The 22,925-nt window shown below is 41.0% G+C and overlaps 1 protein-coding gene across 4 annotated transcripts in view; it reads left to right on the top strand.

Annotated features, from left to right (window-relative positions):
• LOC143033966 (apicoplast pyruvate carrier 1-like) overlaps positions 1-22,925 on the top strand; it is a 75,801-nt gene that overhangs the window by 41,326 nt on the left and 11,550 nt on the right. For all 4 annotated transcript variants that reach the window (XM_076199759.1, XM_076200005.1, XM_076199926.1 and 1 more), the window contains exons 7-8: positions 10,189-10,294; positions 18,439-18,665. In XM_076199759.1, the coding sequence (XP_076055874.1) occupies positions 10,189-10,294; positions 18,439-18,665 (333 nt within the window). The remainder of the gene's footprint in view (positions 1-10,188; positions 10,295-18,438; positions 18,666-22,925) is intronic.

Here is a 22,925-nt window from a genome sequence, read left to right as displayed (position 1 = left end):
CAGAAAATCTGTTAAACCACCGATAGAAACTTGCTTGGCTCATCTGTTTTTCCCATAGGCCTCCTTTAACATTCCATAAGCTTCTTGTTTGGTTTTCTTAAGTTTAACACAAAATTTGATGGCGTAACATTGCTCCATGTTTCCCTGCATCTTGACAAGTGTTCACAGATCGGCAAACCAAATCAGACTGGTTCCACCACGTTCACCACAAGACTCAGACCCACACATATAGAAAGTTGCCATTTAGTCATTTTATAAAATAAATGTATGTGTGCTTCACCATGAAGTAGTACATACATATACCAAGGCTTTTCCCTCTTACACGGGAGGTAGCCAAAAAGAAAAAGGCATAAAATCATTCCCACCCATACCATCCCTAAATACACTCCACTCCCCTCCACCCTCCCTCTTATCTTAGCACCTCCTGGAAGAAGGGTCATCCCTGCACCCTGTCCACTGCCCTGGGTCAGAGGCAGTGTTGCAAGGCACAGCACATCCACAGCAAGGCCGCTTCATTAAATCGGCGACCCCCCCTCCCCGTCCCCCATGCAGAAAAGAAGAAGACAGGGAGAAATCATTCGGGCTGCATCAAATTTTGCTCACACATACTACCTCACCACCCATACTCCCACTCATTCCACCTCATGCATCACAACATCATCCATATACAACCATTCTCAATTCACCCCTGTCTTCTGTCCTCTCCCGTCCTTCCTCAACAGACATTCCCTTCTTCCCCAAAGCCCCCTTCACCCCATCCATCTCATCCTAGGACGTCCCCCCATGTTCACTCTCTCCACATCTGCCTTCCATACCTCTTTTACTAGTCTTCATTCTTTCCATGTGTCCAAACCATCCTAATACTCTTTCGTCAACCATATCTCCCAACTCCCTTTTCACCCCTGTTCTCCTCACCTCCTCATTTCTCACTCTATCCAGCCTAGTAACCCCCATCATACTTCTCAGACACCTCATCTCAAACACATTCAAACTCCTCTCTTCCTCTCTTATGTTCCATGTTTCTGCCCCATACAGTGCTGTTGGCACAATCACTCCTTCATACAGTCTCCTCTTAGCATCCATTCCCAACTGTCTATTCCTCATTACACTTTTTAATCCACCAAGGCATTTACTCGCTTCTCTCAATCTACATTCTACCTCCACCTCCACTCCACCTTTTCCTGCCACATTTCCACCCAAGTATCTAAAACTATCCACTTCCTCCAGTCGCTCTCCCTTAATGCTCACTTCCAGTCTGCTGCCACTTTACAAAGGATTACAAAGGCGGAGCATGCCGACAGGAGACCTTTTGGTCCATATCTAGGTCGGATGAAAAAAAAAAATTAATATTAATAATAAATTAAAACTATAATAATGTAAAAATAACAAATAAAATACACAAATAAATGCATAGGTTTGTTGAATAACAAACAAAAAGGTAAATAGTAAATGATTATAAATTGACATATAACTAATAATAAATGAAAATCAGACAGACAAATTATAACAAAACAAAAACAAATAATATAACATAAATTATAATCATTACAGCATCTTACTTAGGTATTTATCTAAATGATTCTTAAAGCTTCGAACTGAACTACATTGCACTACCTGTGCAGGAAGTTTATTCCATTCATTAACTACACGGTTGGCAAAGTTGTTTCTACCTACTTCCAAATTGAATCTATTTCCGGACAGTTTGAGACCATTGTTTCTTGTCTGATTCTCATTCAATGTGAAAATTTGGTCACTTTTGATGTTGTCAATTCCCTTTAAAATCTTAAAGACCTGTATCAAGTCACCTCTGAGTCTACGTTTTTTTAGGAAAAACAGATTCATGTGCTTAAGTCGATTTTCGTATGATTTATTTTTGATATTTGGAATCAGTTTTGTGGCTCGCCGTTGTACTTTTTCCAGTCTGTCAATGTCTTTAATGAGATTCGGTGACCATACGGAAACAGCATATTCCAAATGTGGACGAACTAACGATTTATATAGCTTGTTAATGAGTGATGGACTTTTGAAATCAAAAGATCGCGCAATCAACTTTCACCCTTTGTACATCCCATCACCGTACTTTTACCCACATTTATCTTCAGCTTTCTTCTATCACACACTCTCCCAAACTCTGTCACCAACTTCCTCAATCCCTCCTCCGATCCTGCCACAAGCACAGTGTTGTCCGCAAACAACAGCTGGCTCACCTCCCACTTTTCTCCATTTTCTTTAACCATCTCCAATCCCTGACCCACCACCCTTGCATTTACCTCTTACACCACCCCATCCATGTATAAGTTGAACAGCCAAGGCGATATAACGCATCTTTGATGGAGACCCACCTTTACCTTGAGCCACTCTCTCCATTTCTAATCCTGACACAAGCTCTACTACTCTCATAAAAACTCTTGACAGCTCCTAGAAGCTTTCCTCCTATCCTGTATATCTGCAAAACCTCCCACGGTGCCTTCCTGTCTACCCTGTCATAAGCCTTTTCCACATCCATAAAAGCCCAAAAAACTTCCTTCCCCTTTCCTATAGCTTTCTCACATATCTGTTTTACCACAAAAATCTGGTCTACACAACCTCTACCCATCCTAAATCCACACTGTTCCTCACCAATTACTCCCTCTGTTCCTCACCTAATCCTCTCAATCAAGATCCTCCCATAAGCCTTCCCAACTACACTTAACAAACTAATCCCTCTGAAACTATTACACACACTTGTCCCCTTTTCCTTTGTAAAGTGGAACTATACAGGCACTCCTCCAGTCCTCCGACACTCTACCCTCTCTCCAGCAAACATCAAATAACCTCACCAGCCAGTCCACCATCACTGTACCTCCTTTTTTTAGACATTCTGCATGGCATCCATCCAGACCAGGTGCCTTACCTGCTTTCATCATCTTGACAACTGCCTTCACTTCATCCTTCCTTATTTCTCCTCCATTATCCTCACTCATCACGGTCATTTTCTTAGCACTTCCGACTGCAACTATCTTTCCCTCCATACCCTCCTTCACATTTAGCATCATACATACATACATATACCAAGGCTTTTTCCCCCTTACTAGGGAGGTAGCCAAAAAGGAAAAGGCATAAAATCATTCCCACCCATTCCATCCCTGAAAACACTCCACACCCCTCCACCCTCCCTCCCATCTTAGCACCTCCTAGATGACGGGTCATCCCTGCACCCTGTCCACTGCCCTGGGTCAGAAGCAGTGTTGCAAGACACAGCACATCCACAGCAAGGCCGCTTTATCAAATCGGCGACACCCCCTCTCTGTCCCCCCATGCATAAAAGGAGAAGACTGGGAGAAATCCCTTCGGGCTGCGTCAAATTTTGCTCACACATACTACCACCTAATGCATCACATCATCTTCCATATACAACCATTCTCCATTCACCCCTGTCTTCTGTCCTCTCCCGTCCTTCCTCAAAAGACATTCCCCTCTTCCCCAAAGCCCCCTTCACCCCATCCATCCATCTCATCCTAGGACGTCCCCTCATGTTCACTCCCTCCACATCTGCCTTCCATACCTCCTTTACTAGTCTTTCTTCACTCATTCTTTCCATGTGTCCAAACCATCCTAATACTCTTTCATCAACCCTATCTCCCAACTCCCTTTCCACCCCTGTTCTCCTCCTCACCTCCTCATTTCTCACTCTATCTAGCCTAGTAACCCCCATCATACTTCTCAGACACTTCATCTCAAACACATTCAATCTCCTTATCTCTTCCTCTCTTATGTTCCATGTTTCTGCTCCATACAGTGCTGTTGGCACAATTACTCCTTCATACAGTCTCCTCTTAGCATCCATTCCCAAATGTCTATTCCTCGTTACACTTTTTAATCCACCAAGGCATTTACTCGCTTCTCCCAATCTACATTCTACCTCCACCTTTACTCCACCTTTTCCTGCCACATTTGCACCCAAGTATCTAAAACTATCCACTTCCTCCAGTTGCTCTCCCTTAATGCTCACTTCCAGATTACTGCCACTTTCACCCCTTGTACATATCATCACCGTACTTTTACCCACATTTATCTTCAGCTTTCTTCTATCACACACTCTCCCAAACTCTGTCACCAACTTCTTCAATCCCTCCTCCGATCCTGCCACAAGCGCAGTATTGTCCGCAAACAACAGCTGGCTCACCTCCCACTTTTCTCCATTTTCTTTAACCATCTCCAATCCCTGACCCACTACCCTTGCATTTACCTCTCGCACTACCCCGTCCATGTATAAGTTGAACAGCCAGAGTGACATAACGGATCCTTGACGAAGTCCCACCTTTACCTCAAACCACTCACTCTCTCCATTTCTAATCCTGACACAAGCTCTACTACTCTCATAAAAACTCTTGACAGCTCCTAGAAGCTTTCCTCCTATCCCGTATATCCGCATAACCTCCCACAGTGCCTTTCTGTCTACCCTGTCGTAACCCTTTTCCAGATCACATTTAGCAACTCCCTAAAATATTCTGCCCATCTTCCCCTTACTGCCTTCTCTTCCATTATCATCTCTCCATCTGCACCTTTTACCTTTTCTTCTCTACTTGATTCACCTCCTCTTCCTCTCTTCATTTCTTTCCAAAACATCTTTTTATTACTTTCAAATTTTTCTGTCATACTCCTACCCCATTTCACATCTGCTCTCCTCTTTGCCTCATTTACCTTGTGCTTTACTTCTCTTTTCTTTTCTTTGTATTTTGATCAGATCATATTTAATGTCTTGCCTGACATTTTCTCATTACTTATTGAACATACCTCATACTCAACTCCCCATAAGCTTTGCTTCACGCTCTCCCTTTTCAACAACTAATTTTGTAAAAATTTTGTATATATGTATGTATAAATTGTATTTTCTATTGTTGAATAAACCTTAACTAACTAACAGTCTGCTGCCACTTTCTCCCCTTGTATGTCTTATAACCTTACTTTTACCCACATTTATTTTCTATTTCCTTTTTTCACACACCTTCCCAAACTCTATCACTAACTTACTCAATCCCTCTGATCCTGCTATAAGCACAGTGTCGTCAGCAAACAACAACTGGATTATCTCCCACTTTTCTCCATTTTCTTTAATCACCTCCAATCCCTGACCCACTACCCTTGCATTTACCGCTCACACCACCCCATCCATGTATAAATTGAACAGCCAGGGTGACATAACACATCCCTGACAAAGTTCCACCTATACCTCAAACTACTCACTCTCCATTTCAAATCCTAACACAAGCTCTACTATCATAAAAACTCTTGACTGCTCTGAAAAGCTTTCCTCCTATCCCACATATCTGTAATACCTCCCACAGTACTTGTCTACCCTGTCATAAGCCTTTTCTAGATCCATAAAAGCCAAAAAAATATCCTTACTTTTTCCTATAGCCTTCTCACATATCTGTTTTACCACAAAAATCTGATCTACAAAACCCCTCCCTGTCCTAAACCCATACTGTTCCTCATCAATTACTTCCTGTTTCTCTCCTAATCCTTTCTATCAAGACTCTCCCATAAGCCTTCCCAACTACACTTAACAAACTGATCCCTCTGAAACTACTACACTCACACTTGTCCCCTTTTCCCTTGTAAAGTGGAACTATACAGGCACTCCTTCAGTCCTTCAGCACTCTACCCTCTCTTAAACAAACATTAATTAGCCTCACCAGCCAGTCCACCATCAGTGTACCTCCCTTTTTCAGACATTCTGCATGACATCCATCCAACCCAGGTGCCTTACCTGCTCTCAACATCTTAATAACTGCCTTCACCTCATCTTTCCTTATTTCTCCTCCATTATCTTCACTCATCATGGTCATTTTCTTAGTGCTTCCCACTGCAACTACCTTTCCCTCCCTATCATCCTTCACATTGAGCAACTCCCTAAAATACTCTGCCCATCTTCCTCTTACTGCCTTTTCATCTATTATCATCTCTCCATCTGTACCTTTCTCTTTTTCTTCTCTACTTGATTTGCCTCCTCTTCCTCTCTTAATTTCATTCCAAAAGTTTTTTTTATTTCAAAATTTTCTGTCATACTCTTACCCCATTTCACATCTGCTCTCCTCTTTGCTGCCTTAATCTTATGCTTTACTTCTCTTCTCTTTCCTTTGTATCTCTCATATGATTCCCTTGTCCTATTTTGTAACCAGTCTGTGAAAACTCACTTCTTCTTTTCTACAACCTTCTTTGCTTCATCATCCCACCACTCACTACCCTTCCTTCTATTTCCTTCCATCCTCCTTGTTCCACACACCATCTTTGCACACCTTGTGACTCCCTCCTTGAACCATCCCCATTCCTCCTCCACTCCTAGTTCTACTCTATCCTTCACTCCCTCCCACTCTTCTCTCAGCTTCTTGTACTCCTTCTCCTATATCATATCTCCTTTTATCATACCTAGCTTCAAATAAATGTATAATTCCAACTTTATCTATATCCTTAATTTTCAATTATCATATTTAGATTTCAATGAATTGATCCAGCTTGAGCTACATCACCCCCAAGCTATTCCAAATATTTATGCATATGTACAAGAAAATGTATTTCCTCTCCTCCTTTAGACATGTAGTCTTTCCTAATTTGTTTTCATGACCTCTTAAAGCCCTCCTATCCTTAATCAAAAGTTCTCTTCTTTTAAGCAACCTGAATAATATAATCTTATCACCTCTTTCTCTCTGATCTTTTGAAGTTGGCAGACCTAGTGCTTTTAGTCTTTCTTCATATGGTTTATCTACCAGGCTTAGGACCAGTTGTGACCCCTTCAGCATGAAGATGTATTCTAGAGATGAATTCTAGGGTGGCCCTTCCTTCTTGCCTTAATAACCAATGTTCATATCCATGGGACAGACACAGAAGTGGGTGCTGTTAGTAAAACTTCATATGTTGTCGTTCACTAGACACTCTGGCCAAGCAGTCCTGTCTCCCTGAAGAATGACATGGCTGGAACAGGGATTTTCCACAAATCTTTTATTGAATATGTGTTGTGTTGTTGACTTGCATAATTGTATACAGTGCAGTCTTCCATAATGTGTTGTATAATATAGGGTGAAGTGTTACATCCTGGACATTCATCTGCAATGCAGTCATCCAGCTCCCTCTGGTAACTTAAAAGGGGCTGGATGGCGGCCACACAGCAGGCTGGCCAGGTGGACTCTCCTCACAGGTGAGAGAGGATTCAGAGGGATGGATATCAGGGAGTTGGGCATGTAGCAATGTATTGCTGCACACTGCTTCATCAACAGATTTCCATTGTAATCATTATTTATGTTTGTACTCTGTCATGCTCACCTTGATGTGAAATGAACTAGATATTTTGTGCTTACCAAAAGACCCAGCTACTAAGAAGTGTTGATCTACAGCTAGGGATTGGCGGTAGTTATACAGTCTGTAGATGTGACAGAAAAGATGAAATGGAAGCTGGGGTTGATGATGATTTAAAAAAAAAGTGGATAAAGTGATATTAGTGAAGGCTGAGGCAATAAATCTGAAAATTAGAACCAGAAAGCTAGACAAAAAAAAATCATGGTAACTTACCATCCCCCTAGATGTCACTTGAAATAGTTATCAGGGGATGAATGCAAAAAGAAGACTGTACAAGGTAGTGATTGTGCCCATGGCACTATATAGAGCATATCTGAAATTTGAAGGAGGCAGAAAGAGCCTAAACTCGTTTGTGATGCAGTGTTAACCCATTCAACTCCGATGACAAGATGTCTTGTCATTTGGTCAAATAAAACAAAAAATCATAAAACACCAAAATGTTTGATCAAACACCAGAAAAATATGACGTCAGTCCTCGAGGACTGACGTCATATTTTTCTGGTGTTTGATCAAACATTTTGGTGTTTTATGATTTTTTGTTTTATTTGACCAAATGACAAGACATCTTGTCATCGGAGTTGAATGGGTTAAAGAAGTATAGTGGGGGTTATGAGTATAGGTAGAGTGAGAAATATATAGGCGCAATGGAGAGATGGTATAGAAAGGAAGTTTGCAGAATAACCAAAGAATGATAGGATGCCCTGGGCATATGTGAAGAATGAGTGAAGAAAAACTAGCAGAAAGAGTATAGAAAGCAGAAGTGGATGGAAGGGATGTGAGGGAAGACCAAGAATGAGGTGGATGGATGAGGTGAAGGGGGCATTAGATGAAAGAGGAATATCTGTCAAGGAAGGAAGGGAAAGAGTAAAAAAAGGTGTAAATAGAGAGTGGTTATGAATGTATGAGTAAACGATGTGGCCTGAAGTAATTTCTTCTTTTCAGCTGTATATATTTCTTGAGCGGAAGAAGGTTGCCATGGTCGGCACAAACCAGGTTGTTGGACCCTGCTGTGGAGGTGCTTTGTCTTGTTGTCTTAGCTCTGACTCAAGGAATTGTTTTAGGGGACAAGAATGACCCTTCCTCCACAAGGAACTAGATAGGAAGAACAACAGTGGGTTTGAATGGGTGTGGGATGGTTGTAGGGTGGGTGTATGTTTTAACTCCATCAGTTACTTAGGAGCCAAGAAGGACCTGGGGCAATGGACTGATTGATTGATCATGCTCCTGGAACATTTAGCATACATACATACATACATATACCAAGGCTTTTTCCCCCGTACAAGGGAGGTAGCCAAAAAGGAAAAGGCATAAAATCATTCCCACCCATTCCATCCCTAAATACACTCCACACACCCCTCCACCCTCCCTCTTATCTTAGCACCTCCTGGATGACGGGTCATCCCTGCACCCTGTCCACTGCCCTGAGTCAGAAGCAGTGTCGCAAGACACAGCACATCCACAGCAAGGCTGCTTCATTAAATCGGCGACACCCATTCTCCGTCCCCCCATGCATAAAAGGAGAAGACTGGGAGAAATCCCTTTGGGATGCATTAAATTTTGCTCACACATACTACCTCACCCCCCATCCCCCCACCCATTCCACCTCATGCATCACAACATCATCCATATACAACCATTCTCCATTCACCCCTATCTTCTGTCCTCTCCCGTCCTTCCTCAACAGACATTCCCCTCTTCCCCAAAGCCCCCTTCACCCCATCCATCCACCTCATTCTAGGACGTCCCCTCATGTTCACTCCCTCCACATCTGCCTTCCATACCTCTTTTACTAGTCTTTCTTCACTCATTCTTTCCATGTGTCCAAACCATCCTAATACTCTTTCATCAACCCTATCTCCCAACTCTCTTTCCACCCCTGTTCTCCTCACCTCCTCATTTCTCACTCTAGCCTAGTAACCCCCATCATACTTCTCAGACACCTCATCTCAAACACATTCAAACTCCTTCTCTCTTCCTCTCTTATGTTCCATGTTTCTGCTCCATACAGTGCTGTTGGCACAATCACTCCTTCATACAGTCTCCTCTTAGCATCCATTCCCAAAAGTCTATTCCTTATTACACTCTTCAATCCACCAAGGCATTTACTCGCTTCTCTCAATCTACATTCTACCTCCACCTTCACTCCACCTTTTCCTGCCACATTTGCACCCAAGTGTCTAAAACTATCCACTTCCTCCAGTCGCTCTCCCTTAATGCTCACTTCCAGTCTACTGCCACTTTCACCCCTTGTACATCTCATCACCTTACTTTTACCCACATTTATCTTTAGCTTTCTTCTATCACATACTCTCCCAAACTCTGTCACCAACTTCCTTAGTCCAAGGAATTAACTCAGAAATTAAGTTGGAACCAAAACATAACCTTATGTTTAGTGATCAATAAATAGTGCCTGGCAATGAGGGTCCTGTGGGATGGACATTGAAAAAGAGTTTCTTTATTATCCATCTTTGGAACCCATCACCACCCTTGGCTCCATTAGCCTTGGTGGCCAGCACTTGGTCTCTGAACCAAGCCCAAGATCTCCATCAACTTTTACAATTTTCTTTCCAATTTTCTACCTAAAGAGAACTGACAACTGATAACTGCTCCCTTCTTACTCCTGGGAGCCAGTGATATAGAAATAGTCTCACAATGGTACAGTATAGACCGTCCAAAGTTTTTTCCTAGAGAGGTCTTTGTAAGGGCCTGATGACCATTGCTAGCTGTTGTGGGACTGCTGGTTTATGATCATTGAAATTCAAGGCAGTATTTACTATTAATATTATGTTTATTCTTTTTAGATTTAATGCTAACATTGTGATCTAACATTTTCATTTTTTCTTAATTCAAAAGGTAACTTATGAAAGTGAAAGACTCTTAGAAGATGAAGATGTAACTGATGTCCAAAATGTTCCTGTAGAAGAGAGCACAAACAGCACGGCAGTGTTGGCTGATAGAGGTAACAATTCAATGATTACATTGGCTTTCTGTTAACCATAGGGACAGTGAGGGGACATGCACAAAGTGATCCATTGGGGTGAAGGTCAGTGAGTATTATCTTGCCACCTGTCTCCCAAGCCCATGTGTGCAAGGAAATAGTATTCAAGCCATAGCTACAACTGTATGTAAGCTTACCTCCTTTCTTTTACCAGCTAGTAATATAGAGACAGTACCACACATAACCATCCAATATTTCTTCACAAAGAGAGTTAGGGGAGTGTCCAAGGGCCAATGCTGGTTACTGTATGGCTGCATGTTTCCACTCAGAAAAACTGTAAGCAACAATTGACCAATTGATCTGCTAACTTGTGAAGTACCATTGTGCACTATATTGTTTCTGCACATACGAGATAATTTTATTATATAGTTGAAAGGTAGGCCTCCCTGTTCATACCAAAGTCTTTCTTTCAACAGGGCAGCATTATTAAACACAAAAAATACAGAACACTTCATTCTACAGTGCCCCTTACTAACAATCCCTAGGCAACAATACAATATTTCATCCCTGAATGACTGGACCTGCCCAGTTGCCTTTGCTAGTTACTAGAGGGCCATGGGTCTCCTGCAACAGAGACCTGGGTCAACAGACTAACTATATATTACACTGCACTATCATACATACATACATATACCAAAGGCTTTTTCCCCCTTATAAGGGAGGTAGCCAAAAAACAAAGGCATAAAAACCACTCCCACCCATTCCATCCCTAACATACTCCACTCCCCTCCACCCTCTTCCTTCATGAATTTATTCTTTGATATAGTAGATATCATAAAGTATATGATGTGGGATGGGTGTATGCTTTGCCTTGGCCACCCCCCTCATAAAGGGGAAAGTACATACATATACCAAAGGTCTTTTCCCACTTGCAAGGGAGGTAGCCAAAAAACATAGGCATAAGAACCATTCCCACCCATTCCATCCCCAATACACTCCACTCCCCTCCACCCTCTACCCTCCCTCTTATCTTGGCACCTCCTGGATGACAGGTCATCCCTGTATCTTGTCCACTGCCCTGGGTCAGAAGCAGTGTCACAAGACACAGCACATCCACAGCAAGGCCGCTTCATTAAATTGGCAACCCCTCCCCCTCTCCGTACCCTCATGCAGAAAAGGAGAATATGAGGAGAAATCCCTTAGGGCTGCGTCAAAGTTTTCTCACATGTCCTACCTCACCCCCCATCCCCCCACCCATTCCACCTCATGCATCACAACATCATCCATATACAACCATTTTCCATTCACCCCTGTCTTCTGTCCTCTCCTGTCCTTCCTCAACAGACATTCCCCTCTTCCCCAAAGCCCCTTTCACCCCATCCATCCATCTCATCCTAGGTCGCCCCCTCATGTTCACTCTTTCCATCTCTGCCTTCCATACCTCTTTTACTAGTCTTTCTTCACTCATTCTTTCCATGTGTCCAAACCATCCCAATATTCTTTCATCCACCCTATCTCCCAACTCCCTTACCACCCCCATTCTCCTCCTCACCTCCTCATTTCTCACTCTATCCAGCCTAGTAACCCCTATCATACTTCTCAGACACCTCATCTCAAACACATTCAAACTACTCTCTTCCTCTCTTATGTTCCATGTTTCTGCCCCATACAGTGCTGTTGGCACAATCACTCCTTCATACAATCTCCTCTTAGCATCCATTCCCAAATGTCTATTTCTCATTACACTTTTTAATCCACCAAGGCATTTACTCACTTCTCTCAATCTACATTCTACCTCCACCTCCACTCCTCCCTTTCCTGCAATATTCGCACCCAAGTATCTAAAACTATCCACTTCCTCCAGTCACTCTCCCTTAATGCTCTCTTCCAGTCTGCTGCCACTTTCACCCCTTATACATCTCATCATCTTACTTTTACCCACATTTATCTTCAACTTTCCTCTTTCACACACATTCCCAAACTCTGTCACCAAATTCCTCAATCCCTCCTATGATTCTGCTACAAGCGCAGTGTCATCCGCAAACAACAGCTGGCTCACCTTCCACTTTTCTTCATTTTCTTTAACCATCTCCAATCCCTGACCCACCACCCTTGCATTTACCTCTCGCACCACCCCATCCATTTATAAGTTGAACAGCCAGGGCAACATAACACATCCATGACAAAGTCCCACCTTTATCTCGAACCACTCACTCTCTCCATTTCTAATCCTGACACATGCTCTACTACACTTGTAAAAACTCTTAACAGCTCCTAAAAGATTTCCTCCTATCCCGTATATCTGCAAAACCTTCCACAGTGCCTTCATGTCTGCCATGGCATAAGCCTTTTCCAGATCCATAAAAGCCAAAAAAACATCCTTTCCTTTTCCTATAACTTTCTCACATATCTGTCTTACCACAAAAATCTGATCTACGCAACCTCTACCTGTCCTAAATCCACACTGTTCCTCACCAATTACTCCCTCTGTTCCTCTCCTAATCCTCTCAATCAAGATCCTCCCATAAGCCTTCCCAACTACACTTAACCTCTTCACTCCGGGGCACATCGCACGTCTGGCAGCATTAGCTGCCCGACGTGCGATGTTGCGTCATAATAATCGCATTATAAAAAATAAAGTCAGTGCTCAATCGTTCGTTCTCTTTCACCCGTGTATTTTGATAACCATAGAAAATATGATGAAGCCAGTTTAGAGAGAATGGAGGTTACGTAGGTACGACTACAATAAATATAATCAAGATGCCGACGTCAGCATCATCGAGTACCCACTTGCTCCTCATGCCGCCTACGTAGGCGTCACTGTATGGAAGTGGTTAACAAGCTAATCCCTCTGAAACTACTACATTCACACTTGTCCCCTTACCCCTCTCTCCAACAGACATTAAATAGCTTCACCAGCCAGTCCACCATCACTGTACCTCCTTTTTTTTTTTTAGACATTCTGCATGGTATCCATCCAGACCAGGTGCCTTACCTGCTTTCATCATCTTAACAACTGCCTTCACCTCATCCTTCCTTATTTCTCCTCTATTTTCCTCACTCATCGCGGTCATATTCTTAGCACTTTCCACTGCAACTATCCTACTTCACATTTAGCAACTCCCTAAAATACTCTGCCCATCTTCCTCTTACTGCCTTCTCCTCCATTATCATCTCACCATCTGCAGCTTTTACCTTTTCTTCTCTACTCGATTCGCCTCCTCTTCCTCTCTTAATTTCTTTCCAAAACATCTTTTTCTTACTTTCAAAATTTTCTGTCATACTCTTACCCCATTTCACATCTGCCCTCCTCTTGGCCACCTTTATCTTGTGCTTTACTTCTCGTTTCTTTTCTTTGTACCTTTCATATGACTCCCTCATCCTATTTTGTAACCAATCTGTGAAAGCTCACTTCTTCTCTTCAACAACCTTCTTTGTTTCCTCATCCCACCACTCACTACCCTTCCTTCTATTTCTTCCCTTCTTGTTCCAAACACCATCTTTGCACACTTTGTGACTCCCTCCTTGAACACCATCCCCATTCCTCCTCCACTCCTAGTTCCAATCTATCCTTCACTCCCTCCCACTCCTCTCTCAGCTTCTTCTTGTACTCCTTCTCCTTTTTCTTCTCATTTAAAGAGTTCACTCTAAGCACCTCCCTACTTTTTGTCTTTTTCCTCTTTCTCCATCTATCCTCCACTCTCAACTTACCTTCCACCAAAAAATGATCAGGTATTCCCCCACTCTCTCCCCTTAGAACATGTACATCCTTAACTCTTCCTATTATACTCCTATCTACCCCTACATGGTTCATCAACACTCTATCTACCAGCCTTCCATCCACCACCCTCTCCCATGTGTACTTTTGTTTGACTTTCTTCCGAAACACTGTACAGACGCTCCTCAACTTACATTTTAGTTACGTTCCGAACAGCTGAACGTAATGTGAAAATGAACGTAAGTTGTTACTGTACTATACATCCATAAATTCTATTACCGTATCTTATAAAACACCCCTAAATCATTAATTATAAACATAACATTGTAAAATAATAACATTAATTTCAAATAAATTAAATTCGAGCAACATAAATTGAGATGGTGGAGGAGGAGGAGGGGAGGAGGCAAGGCACGTTCAGTCTGTCGTTTGTGCCATGTAAACAATGGAAGCAGCATCATGCGTAAGTATCGTTTGAACTACGGAGAGCACGCTAAACTAAAAACTTCACTCCAAAAATTTTTTTTTACAATTTTTTTTTAGTCAGTTCAAACGTAAAATCGAAAAAACGTAAAACGAATGAACGTAAGTAGAGGAGCGTCTGTATTTGCTATCATCAACCCTCTACTACGATTCTTTCCTGGAACTCCACATTTCCCAACCAGGTTGTCAATTGGTTCATTTCCTACCCTAGCATTAAGGCCTCCCTAATCCCTTTATGCACTCATTTAAATCTATCCAAAAAGCCTCCCTTTCTTCTACACTCTTCTCACTACCAGGCCCATGTGCACTTACAAAAACCCACATCTCCATTCCCAGTATCACCTTCATCAACATTAACCTTGAAGAAACCTCCTTCCACTCCACTACACATTTACCTATCTCTTCACTTACTAGTATAGCCACCCCTTCTCTCCCTCACCCTCTCTTCACTCCTGAGAACCTCCCAACTACACTCCCAAACTCACACTTGCCCTTCCCTCTCAACTTAGTTTCACTCAAAGCCAACACATCCATCTTTCTTCTCACAAACATACTACCTATCTCTTCCCTTTCACTCTCATCTGTACCACATCCACGCACATTAAAAGACCCAAACCTTAGGGTGCTGGTTGGAAAACTCCTAGACCCTCTTATGCCTTTACTTTTTTTAGGAATGTCCCCTGTGGGGCTACAGGGAGAAGGATGCCTGGTCCCAATCCCTGTCCCGTTTTTCTTGCCTCTTACGATCCAAGTGGGAATACTTGGGAATACACCACAGAGTAGGCAAAACAAGGAAATGAAATTCAGAGAAATGGTACAGGACAGCAACAAGGGGTTGGGGGACAGCATAACAGAGGGATAGTTGCAGTATAATAAACGATTCATCATTTCTCTGTGAGCAGAGTCCTCCTCTATCAAAGACAAAATGATGTGTGACTCTGGTCCATAGGGGCATGCCATATAGACCTTAAAGTGTCAACTGCATGCTACTTTGCCATAACAACATGCAGCCAATACCCCAGAAAGGGGAAAGTAACAAAACAAAAAACTTGCCAGTTTCAAGGTCTAGTATTTCCTCCTAAGTCTAGGTACAAGCTTCCAAACAGTTAGAAAGTCCACCGGCGACAGGGTACGGGCAATGGAGACAAGTTTGGTGAATTGGGAGTTTCTAGCTCAGAACTGCACAGTGGCAGGAGTAGTGTTATCATCTTCATGAGAATATGATAACACTTGGTAATTCAGTTCTACCACTGACCAGGCAGACCTATTTAGGTGTATCACTGCCTGACCCAAGCAAAGGGGAGGGCCTAGAAAATGTTGGCTAAACATCAGCAGTCATCATTTTAGCTGACTGGACATCCACTTCCAGTGGCTACCCAACAGATGCAGAATTATGAACATGAAAATAAATGAAACTTATACAAGTACCAACCATATTGTTGCATCTTGGAATATACGAAGACCCCAAGATAAAGAAAATGCCACTGAATTTGACAGACCTCCTTGCAGGACAGTCTTAATATCTAAAGAGCTTGCACACTTTAGTGTAGATATTGATGCTCTTAGTGAAACAAGGTATGCAGAAGGTAACCTAACAAAATACCAACTAGGCTACACCTTTTTCTGGAAAGGAAAAACCAATGCGGAATCATGCATTCATAGAGTAGGATTTGCTATCAAGAAAGAAATAGTAAGGAAACACCAACTAAATCCAACTGCTGTTTATGAAAGAATAATGGCACTCAGGATACCACTAGAAAATAGCAACCATCGTGTACTTATTGCAGTCTATGCCTAACAGTGATATCAGAAGATGAAATGAAGGAGCAGTTCTATCAGGAACTGCATCAATAAGTCTCAAATGTACATGTGACAAACTTTTACTCCATGGTGATTTTAATGCACAAGTAGAAGATCACCAGCTTTGGCCATGGGAAAAAGCAATTCAAATGGAGAACTACTGTATAACTAACACCCTTTGTCATCTAAAGAAATGTTTTCAAACAACATACCGTAGATACATCCCAGCTCAAAGTATGGGCATGTTCTTGACTACATTATTACTCAACAAAAACATTGATGGGAAATTCTCATCACCTGAGCAATGCCAGGAGCAGTCAGTGCTGGACTGACCATAAATTACAAATATCTAAGCTACAACTGAAATTAAAAGTAAGATGTCTTCATATGATTCATAAGCTACACAAGTAAATTGCAGGACCCCAACATTGTCTCACAATACAAAACCAACTTCTGCACTAGAATGTTGGCGATATCACCCACTGCTTGCCAAGAACAAAAGTGGAAAAACCTAAAAGAAAGTGTGATCAATGCAAGAAAGAAAACTATAGGATACAAAACCAGAAACAGTCAAGACTGGTTTTGCAGCAATGAAAAAGCGATCAGCAAATAAAAAAGTCTTGAAAATAAGAACAAAATCAAGAGAGTGCAAGGGTCAACAACCAAACTGGTGCCCAGCCTAGCAGGTGAACCATATGAGAAGAGACTAAAAGCACTGTCTCTGCCAACATTGACAGACAGAAGAGAAATAGGCGATATGATTATAGTATTCAGGTTGCTAAAAGGGGAAGACTACATTGACAGAAGTGATCTCTTGATTAGATGTGGGAGGACTTCAAGAGGCCATGAGAATCAATTGAGAAATACTAAATGTCTAAAGAATATGAAGAAATACAGTTTTTCATATACTATAGGTGCATAAATACTTTGAATACCTTAGAAGGTGATGTAGCCAGTTGGACCCATACATTAATTTGTAGCCAGGTATGATTTGTAAATTGGAGAGTAAAAGACAAGACCCCCAAGTATTGCATCTTATACTGTATACTATAACTATGCAAACACAACATTAACCACTATTCAAAATTTTAAGAAAAAACTTGATGCTGTAAGATACAAAGACGGGTCACTACAAGCATAGCTCCCTTCCTGTGTAATATAATTAGGTCAAACTTGGAGGGTATCTGTAGGGGGAAGCAACTGTTCTTGATAATGAGGCTCGTGGTTTCTTTGGATTTATATTAGATAATAAGGTTAATTTTGGGGTTGGTGGACATGACATTTTGTGTAATAATGCTCTTGAGGGCCTTCTTGTCTTGTTTGTAGTTGATGTTCATGAAAGTATCTTAGTTAAGGTCGATGGTGTTGGGACTATCTCTGGCTATAGATTCCTGAAGAGTAAATGAGTCCATTTTCTGCTTAATGAAGGAGTCTGTGTCTTTGGGATTACCCATTATTGACCAACATTAAGATGACCCTGGAACTCAGTGTTGGTGGAAGCTCAATAACTCCAATGAGAAAGGGCTCTGTTTACCAGGGCTTGAAAGGCTTCAGTATAAACTCAACAATGCCTCTGTTGCTGTCAACTTCATGTCCTCATGTATGTGCATTTGTAAATATGTCAAGATAGGAGGGAGGGAGGAGGGTGGAGGGGAGTGGAATATATGGGAAAGGAAATGGGTGGGAATGATTTCTATGCCTTTTTCTTTTTGGCTACCCCCTGTGTAAGGGGGAAAAACTTTTGGTATATATATGTTTGTATGTATTGAGTGGATGAGGGGGAGGATTACCATGAAATGAAGTGGTGGGGGTAAACCAGCTTCTTGGGCTCAGTCTGGGGACTGAATGCCAGTCTCATAGAGCTTCATTTCCAGAGGGAAGTAAAGTTGTTGATTGGTTGATGGATGGCAAGGAGATTGATCTCCTGACATTCATCTTGCAGGACCACTCATGACAATTACTTATAAATGGTCCCATTAAATTCTTTGACTTGAGTTTGTGATTATCTTTTTTTTAAAGTAAGGTAACATGACTTTTATTTGTTTATTGATTTATTTAATGTCATTTATGTATGTATTTATTCATTGTTGCTGTTTGTCTTATTGCAATTTTACCATTCACCTTGTGGCATTAAATGCTTATTGAAGGTCCTCTTTTTCTACAGATCTCCGTCCAATGGAAATGTTAAAGTACAAAGAATTCTATATGATATGGTCCATCTTTCTCCTTAATACTGTTGCCATTGGGTACATTAATGCTATGTACAAAAGCTTTGGACTAACGTTTATTGATGATGATCTCTTTTTGGCACAAGTTGGATCATTTGCTGCTATTTTCAATGCTGGAGGTAGAGTAGTTTGGGGAAGACTAATGGATAAGACTTCATTTAAAGTAAGTTGTGTAATATGTTGGGTTTGTTAGTGTAAAACTTTTATTTCATTGTACATTTAGTATTCAAATATTTTGTATATCTGGAATATCTTTGAATATTATGAAGATGAGGTATGTAGTCAAAGAGCCTCTTCCCTTTCATATGGTAAGTAGGCTAGTGCATGCACCCACCCTTCACCCATACTACACCCATCCAACACCCCAATGTTTTCCTTTTTATCTTTGCTCCTTGTGGATGATGAGCTATCCCTGCCTCCTGCCCACCGCCTGAGTCAGAAGCCGTGGAAACACACAAGACATATCATGTTCATAATAGTGTGTGACAGCCAAAATTGGTTTACTCCACTGCTTCTTTTACATGGTGACTCCCCCTTATATATATATATATATATATATATATATATATATATATATATATATATATATATATATATATTTCTTTTTTAATGGTTTAACATCACAAACTCCTTCCTATTGGGAGGCTAGATGGTGCTGCTTACAAAGGACTTTTTAATGTGGAATTTAATAAATCATGCCCTTGATTCAACTTTGCCTGTGGCAGGGTTTGAACCACCATCACCTTGACCTATGCTGCAAGTAATGACACCCTAACCTGCTTGACAGAAAGAGAGTCTTTAGACCACATCAATTTATCATCCACTCACAATAATTCTACATTCACACCTATCTCTTGCCCTCTCCCTTCCCTGCTCAACAGACATTCCCCTTTTACCCAAGGCTTCCTTCACCCCATCCATCCAACTCATTCTCAGTCTTTCAGCTCTCTTTCAACCCCCCACTCTCCTCCCCACCATCTCATTTCTGACTCTATCCATCCTTTTAATCCCCATCATATTTCTCAAACACTTCACAGGTACATTTGAATTTCCCTTATATACCTCCCTTACATTCTAAGTCCCCCATACAGTGTTGTAGGCACTATCATCCCTTCATATAGTTTTCTCTTTGTGTCTGTTCCCTGATACCTATTTCTTATGACACTTCATGATATCTATTTCTTATGATATTTACTTCCTTCCCATACTCTACAGTTTACCTTCATCACAGTTTCACCTTCACCCACATTAACCATGAAAATATTTCTCTCCACTCTACGGATTTTCCTATGTCATTACTTATCAGCAGAGCCTCTCCTTCCCTCCCTTGCCCCTTCATCACCTCAAACATTCTCCCCACCTCACTCCTAAACTCATACTCACTCCTACCCTTCAACTTAATTTGAATTAATACTAACACATCCATTATCCTGCTTGTCTGTACCACAACCATGGACATTTAATGACCCAATTATTAGGGTTTTGGTTGGAGTCCTCCCAGACCCTCTTATGCCTTGGGTTTTCATAGGATGAACTTAATAAGAATCCACTCACTCCAGCCCACTTAGTCACATTTTACAACATGCATGGGAAGTACAGTGGCTAAATTCTTTTCCCTCCCATCACAGCAGGATCTAGAAGAAGTAGAGTCATAGAAATGGTAAAGGATAGTTTTAAGGGAATATTTAATTTATTTATTTTATTTTTTTTTTTTTTTTCTTTCAGGTTTTGAAAGATACATGCATACCAAATTTTCTGTCATATAATGCAATTTAGTATGTGCTATATGCCTCTATATATATATGTATGTATATGTATATATGTATATGTATATATATATATATATATGTATATATATATATATATATATATATATATATATATATATATATATTTACCTAGTTGTATTTACCTAGTTGTATTTTGCGGGAAGGGGAGCTATGCTCGTGTTGTCCCGCCTTTGTATCTTGCAGTGTCTAGTTTGTTTTTAAACTCATGAATGGTTTTTGCGCATACTATTTCATTGTCCAGTTTGTTCCAAGTGTCCAAAACTCTATGAGGAAAACTGTTTTTCTTCAGTTCTCTTCTATAGCTATGTTTTTTTATTTTCTTTCCATGTCCTCTTGTGTTTCTTTTGTCCCAGTTAAGTAAGTTCTCACTATCGAGTACCTCTGTGCCTTTCATGATTCTGTAGATGGTCAATAGGTCACCTCTCTCTCTTCTTTGCTCCAGTGTCGGTAACTCCAGTTTAGCCAATCTCTCTTCGTATGATAGGTTTGCAAGTGCAGGTGCCATTTTTGTAGCTGCTCTTTGGATTCTTTCTATTTTCTTTATATTCTTTTTGGTACTGGGGGACCTCAGTGTCGCAGCATACTCTAATCTAGGCCTTATCAATGTAACCAATATTTTTTCATCATGTCTTCGTCCAAGTATGTAAACGCCACTTTTATTGATCTTAGCAAGTTGTAAGTCTCCCCGACAATTTTGTTAATCTGTATATCATAGGACAAGTCGTTCGTGATAATTACTCCCAAATCTTTTTCGGATCCTACTTTCTTTACTTCTTTGGTTCCAATTGTATATTTTCCTGATATTCTGTTTTTGCTTTTTCCAAACTCCATTATGCTACACTTCTTAGTATTAAAGTCCACTTCCCATTTCTGACTCCAGTTCCATACCCTATTTAGGTCTTCTTGCAGTGCTTCACAGTCCTCATCAGTTTCTATTTTCCTTAGCAGTTTGGCGTCATCGGCAAAGAAGCTCATGTAGCAGTTCACGTCCTCATCCATGTCATTCATATAGATAGCAAACATTATTGGTGCCAGCACAGATCCTTGCGGTACTCCACTGATCACCTCTTTCCAGTCTGAATATTTTTCTCTGAGCACTACTCTCATCTTTCTACCAGTCAGAAAGTCCTCTATCCATTTTAGTAGGTTTCCCTGTATTCCTCCTATGTGTTCCAGTTTTTTTAGTAGTTTTCTGTGTGGTACTTTGTCAAAGGCTTTTTGCAAGTCTAGGAATGCACAATCAGCCCATCCATTTCTTTCTTGCACTATGTCTATTAGTCTTGAGTAAAAGCATATTAAGTTTGTGGAGCATGATCTTCCTTGTCTGAATCCGAATTGTCTTGGGTTTAATATGTCATTGTCTTCCAGATGTTTTACCCATCTATTCTTGATTATTTTCTCACAAATTTTGGCAATGGTGCTTGTTAGTGATACTGGCCTATACAGGTAAACGTCGACTTACGATGGCCGCGACTTACGATTGTTCGACTTTACGATGACGACGACGACGACGACGATATGATAATTTAACCCCTTCCATACGGTGCCGCACACGTAGGCGTCATGAGGAGCAAGTGGATTCGCGACGCTGCCATATCGGCGTCTTGATTATATTTATTGTAGTCGCCCCTGTGTTTTTACATTCTCTCAAATGTGCCCTAAATCCCATTCTCTGTGGTTTTCAAAATTCGCGGGTGAGAGAGAGAACGATCGATATAAGCGGTGACTATATTTTATGATGCGAGTATTATTACGTCACGTCGTACGGCTGGCATTGGCTGCTGCCCGCGAGATTTAAGGTCCGTACTGAAAATACATATTATAGTGTTTGAATATGGTAAAAAGGATAAAAATAATTAAATAAACTACTGTACATGTTTAATAGGCTATATTCAGTATCTCTGGTGGTTAATATACAGGTAAGCTAGGTACAGTGACCACGGAACAGAGTGATACACAAATTGGGGATCGACTTACGATGAAATCGTCTTACGATGGCTCTATCGAAACCTAATGCCATCGTAAGTCGACGTTTACCTGTAGTTGGTGGGTTCTTCTTTGTTTCCTCCTTTGTGTATTGGTACAATGTTAGCGTTTTTCCAGTCCTCGGGTATCTTTCCTTCTTTGAGTGAGCTGTTTATTAAGATGTGTATTTTGTCTGTTAGTTCTTCTTTGCACTCCTTTAGAATCCAATTTGCAATACCGTCCGGGCCATGTGATTTTCTGACATCCAGCCTTGATAAATGTTCTGATATTTCCTTTAGTGATGCTGTAAACTCATTCATGAGGGGAGATTTCTTGTTTTTGTCTATGTCACAATTCGGTATTTTCTCTCTGGTGAAAACAGATTTAAAGTGATTGTTCATGACTTCGGCCATCTCTAAATCTTCTGTGTATTCTATGTTTCCTTGGCATAGTTTCACCAATTCCTGTTTGTTTTTAAGTTTACCATTCACATACCGATAGAATAGTTTGGGTTGCTCTTTGCATTTGTCTATAATATCCTTCTCATGGTTCCTTTTCTCCTCTCTTCTCACATTAACATACTCATTTCTATAGTTAACATAAATTTGCCATTTGCTTTGTTTTTTGTCTTTTCTCCACTTTTTCCAAGCTTTGTCCCTTCTGTCTTT

The sequence above is a fragment of the Oratosquilla oratoria genome, chromosome 1, assembly GCF_046742065.1.
Source record: "Oratosquilla oratoria isolate Oo_2021 chromosome 1, ASM4674206v1, whole genome shotgun sequence".
NCBI classification, from domain to species: domain Eukaryota; kingdom Metazoa; phylum Arthropoda; class Malacostraca; order Stomatopoda; family Squillidae; genus Oratosquilla; species Oratosquilla oratoria.
Note: the sequence above shows the minus strand (reverse complement) of the source record. Positions and strands in the feature narration are given on the sequence as shown.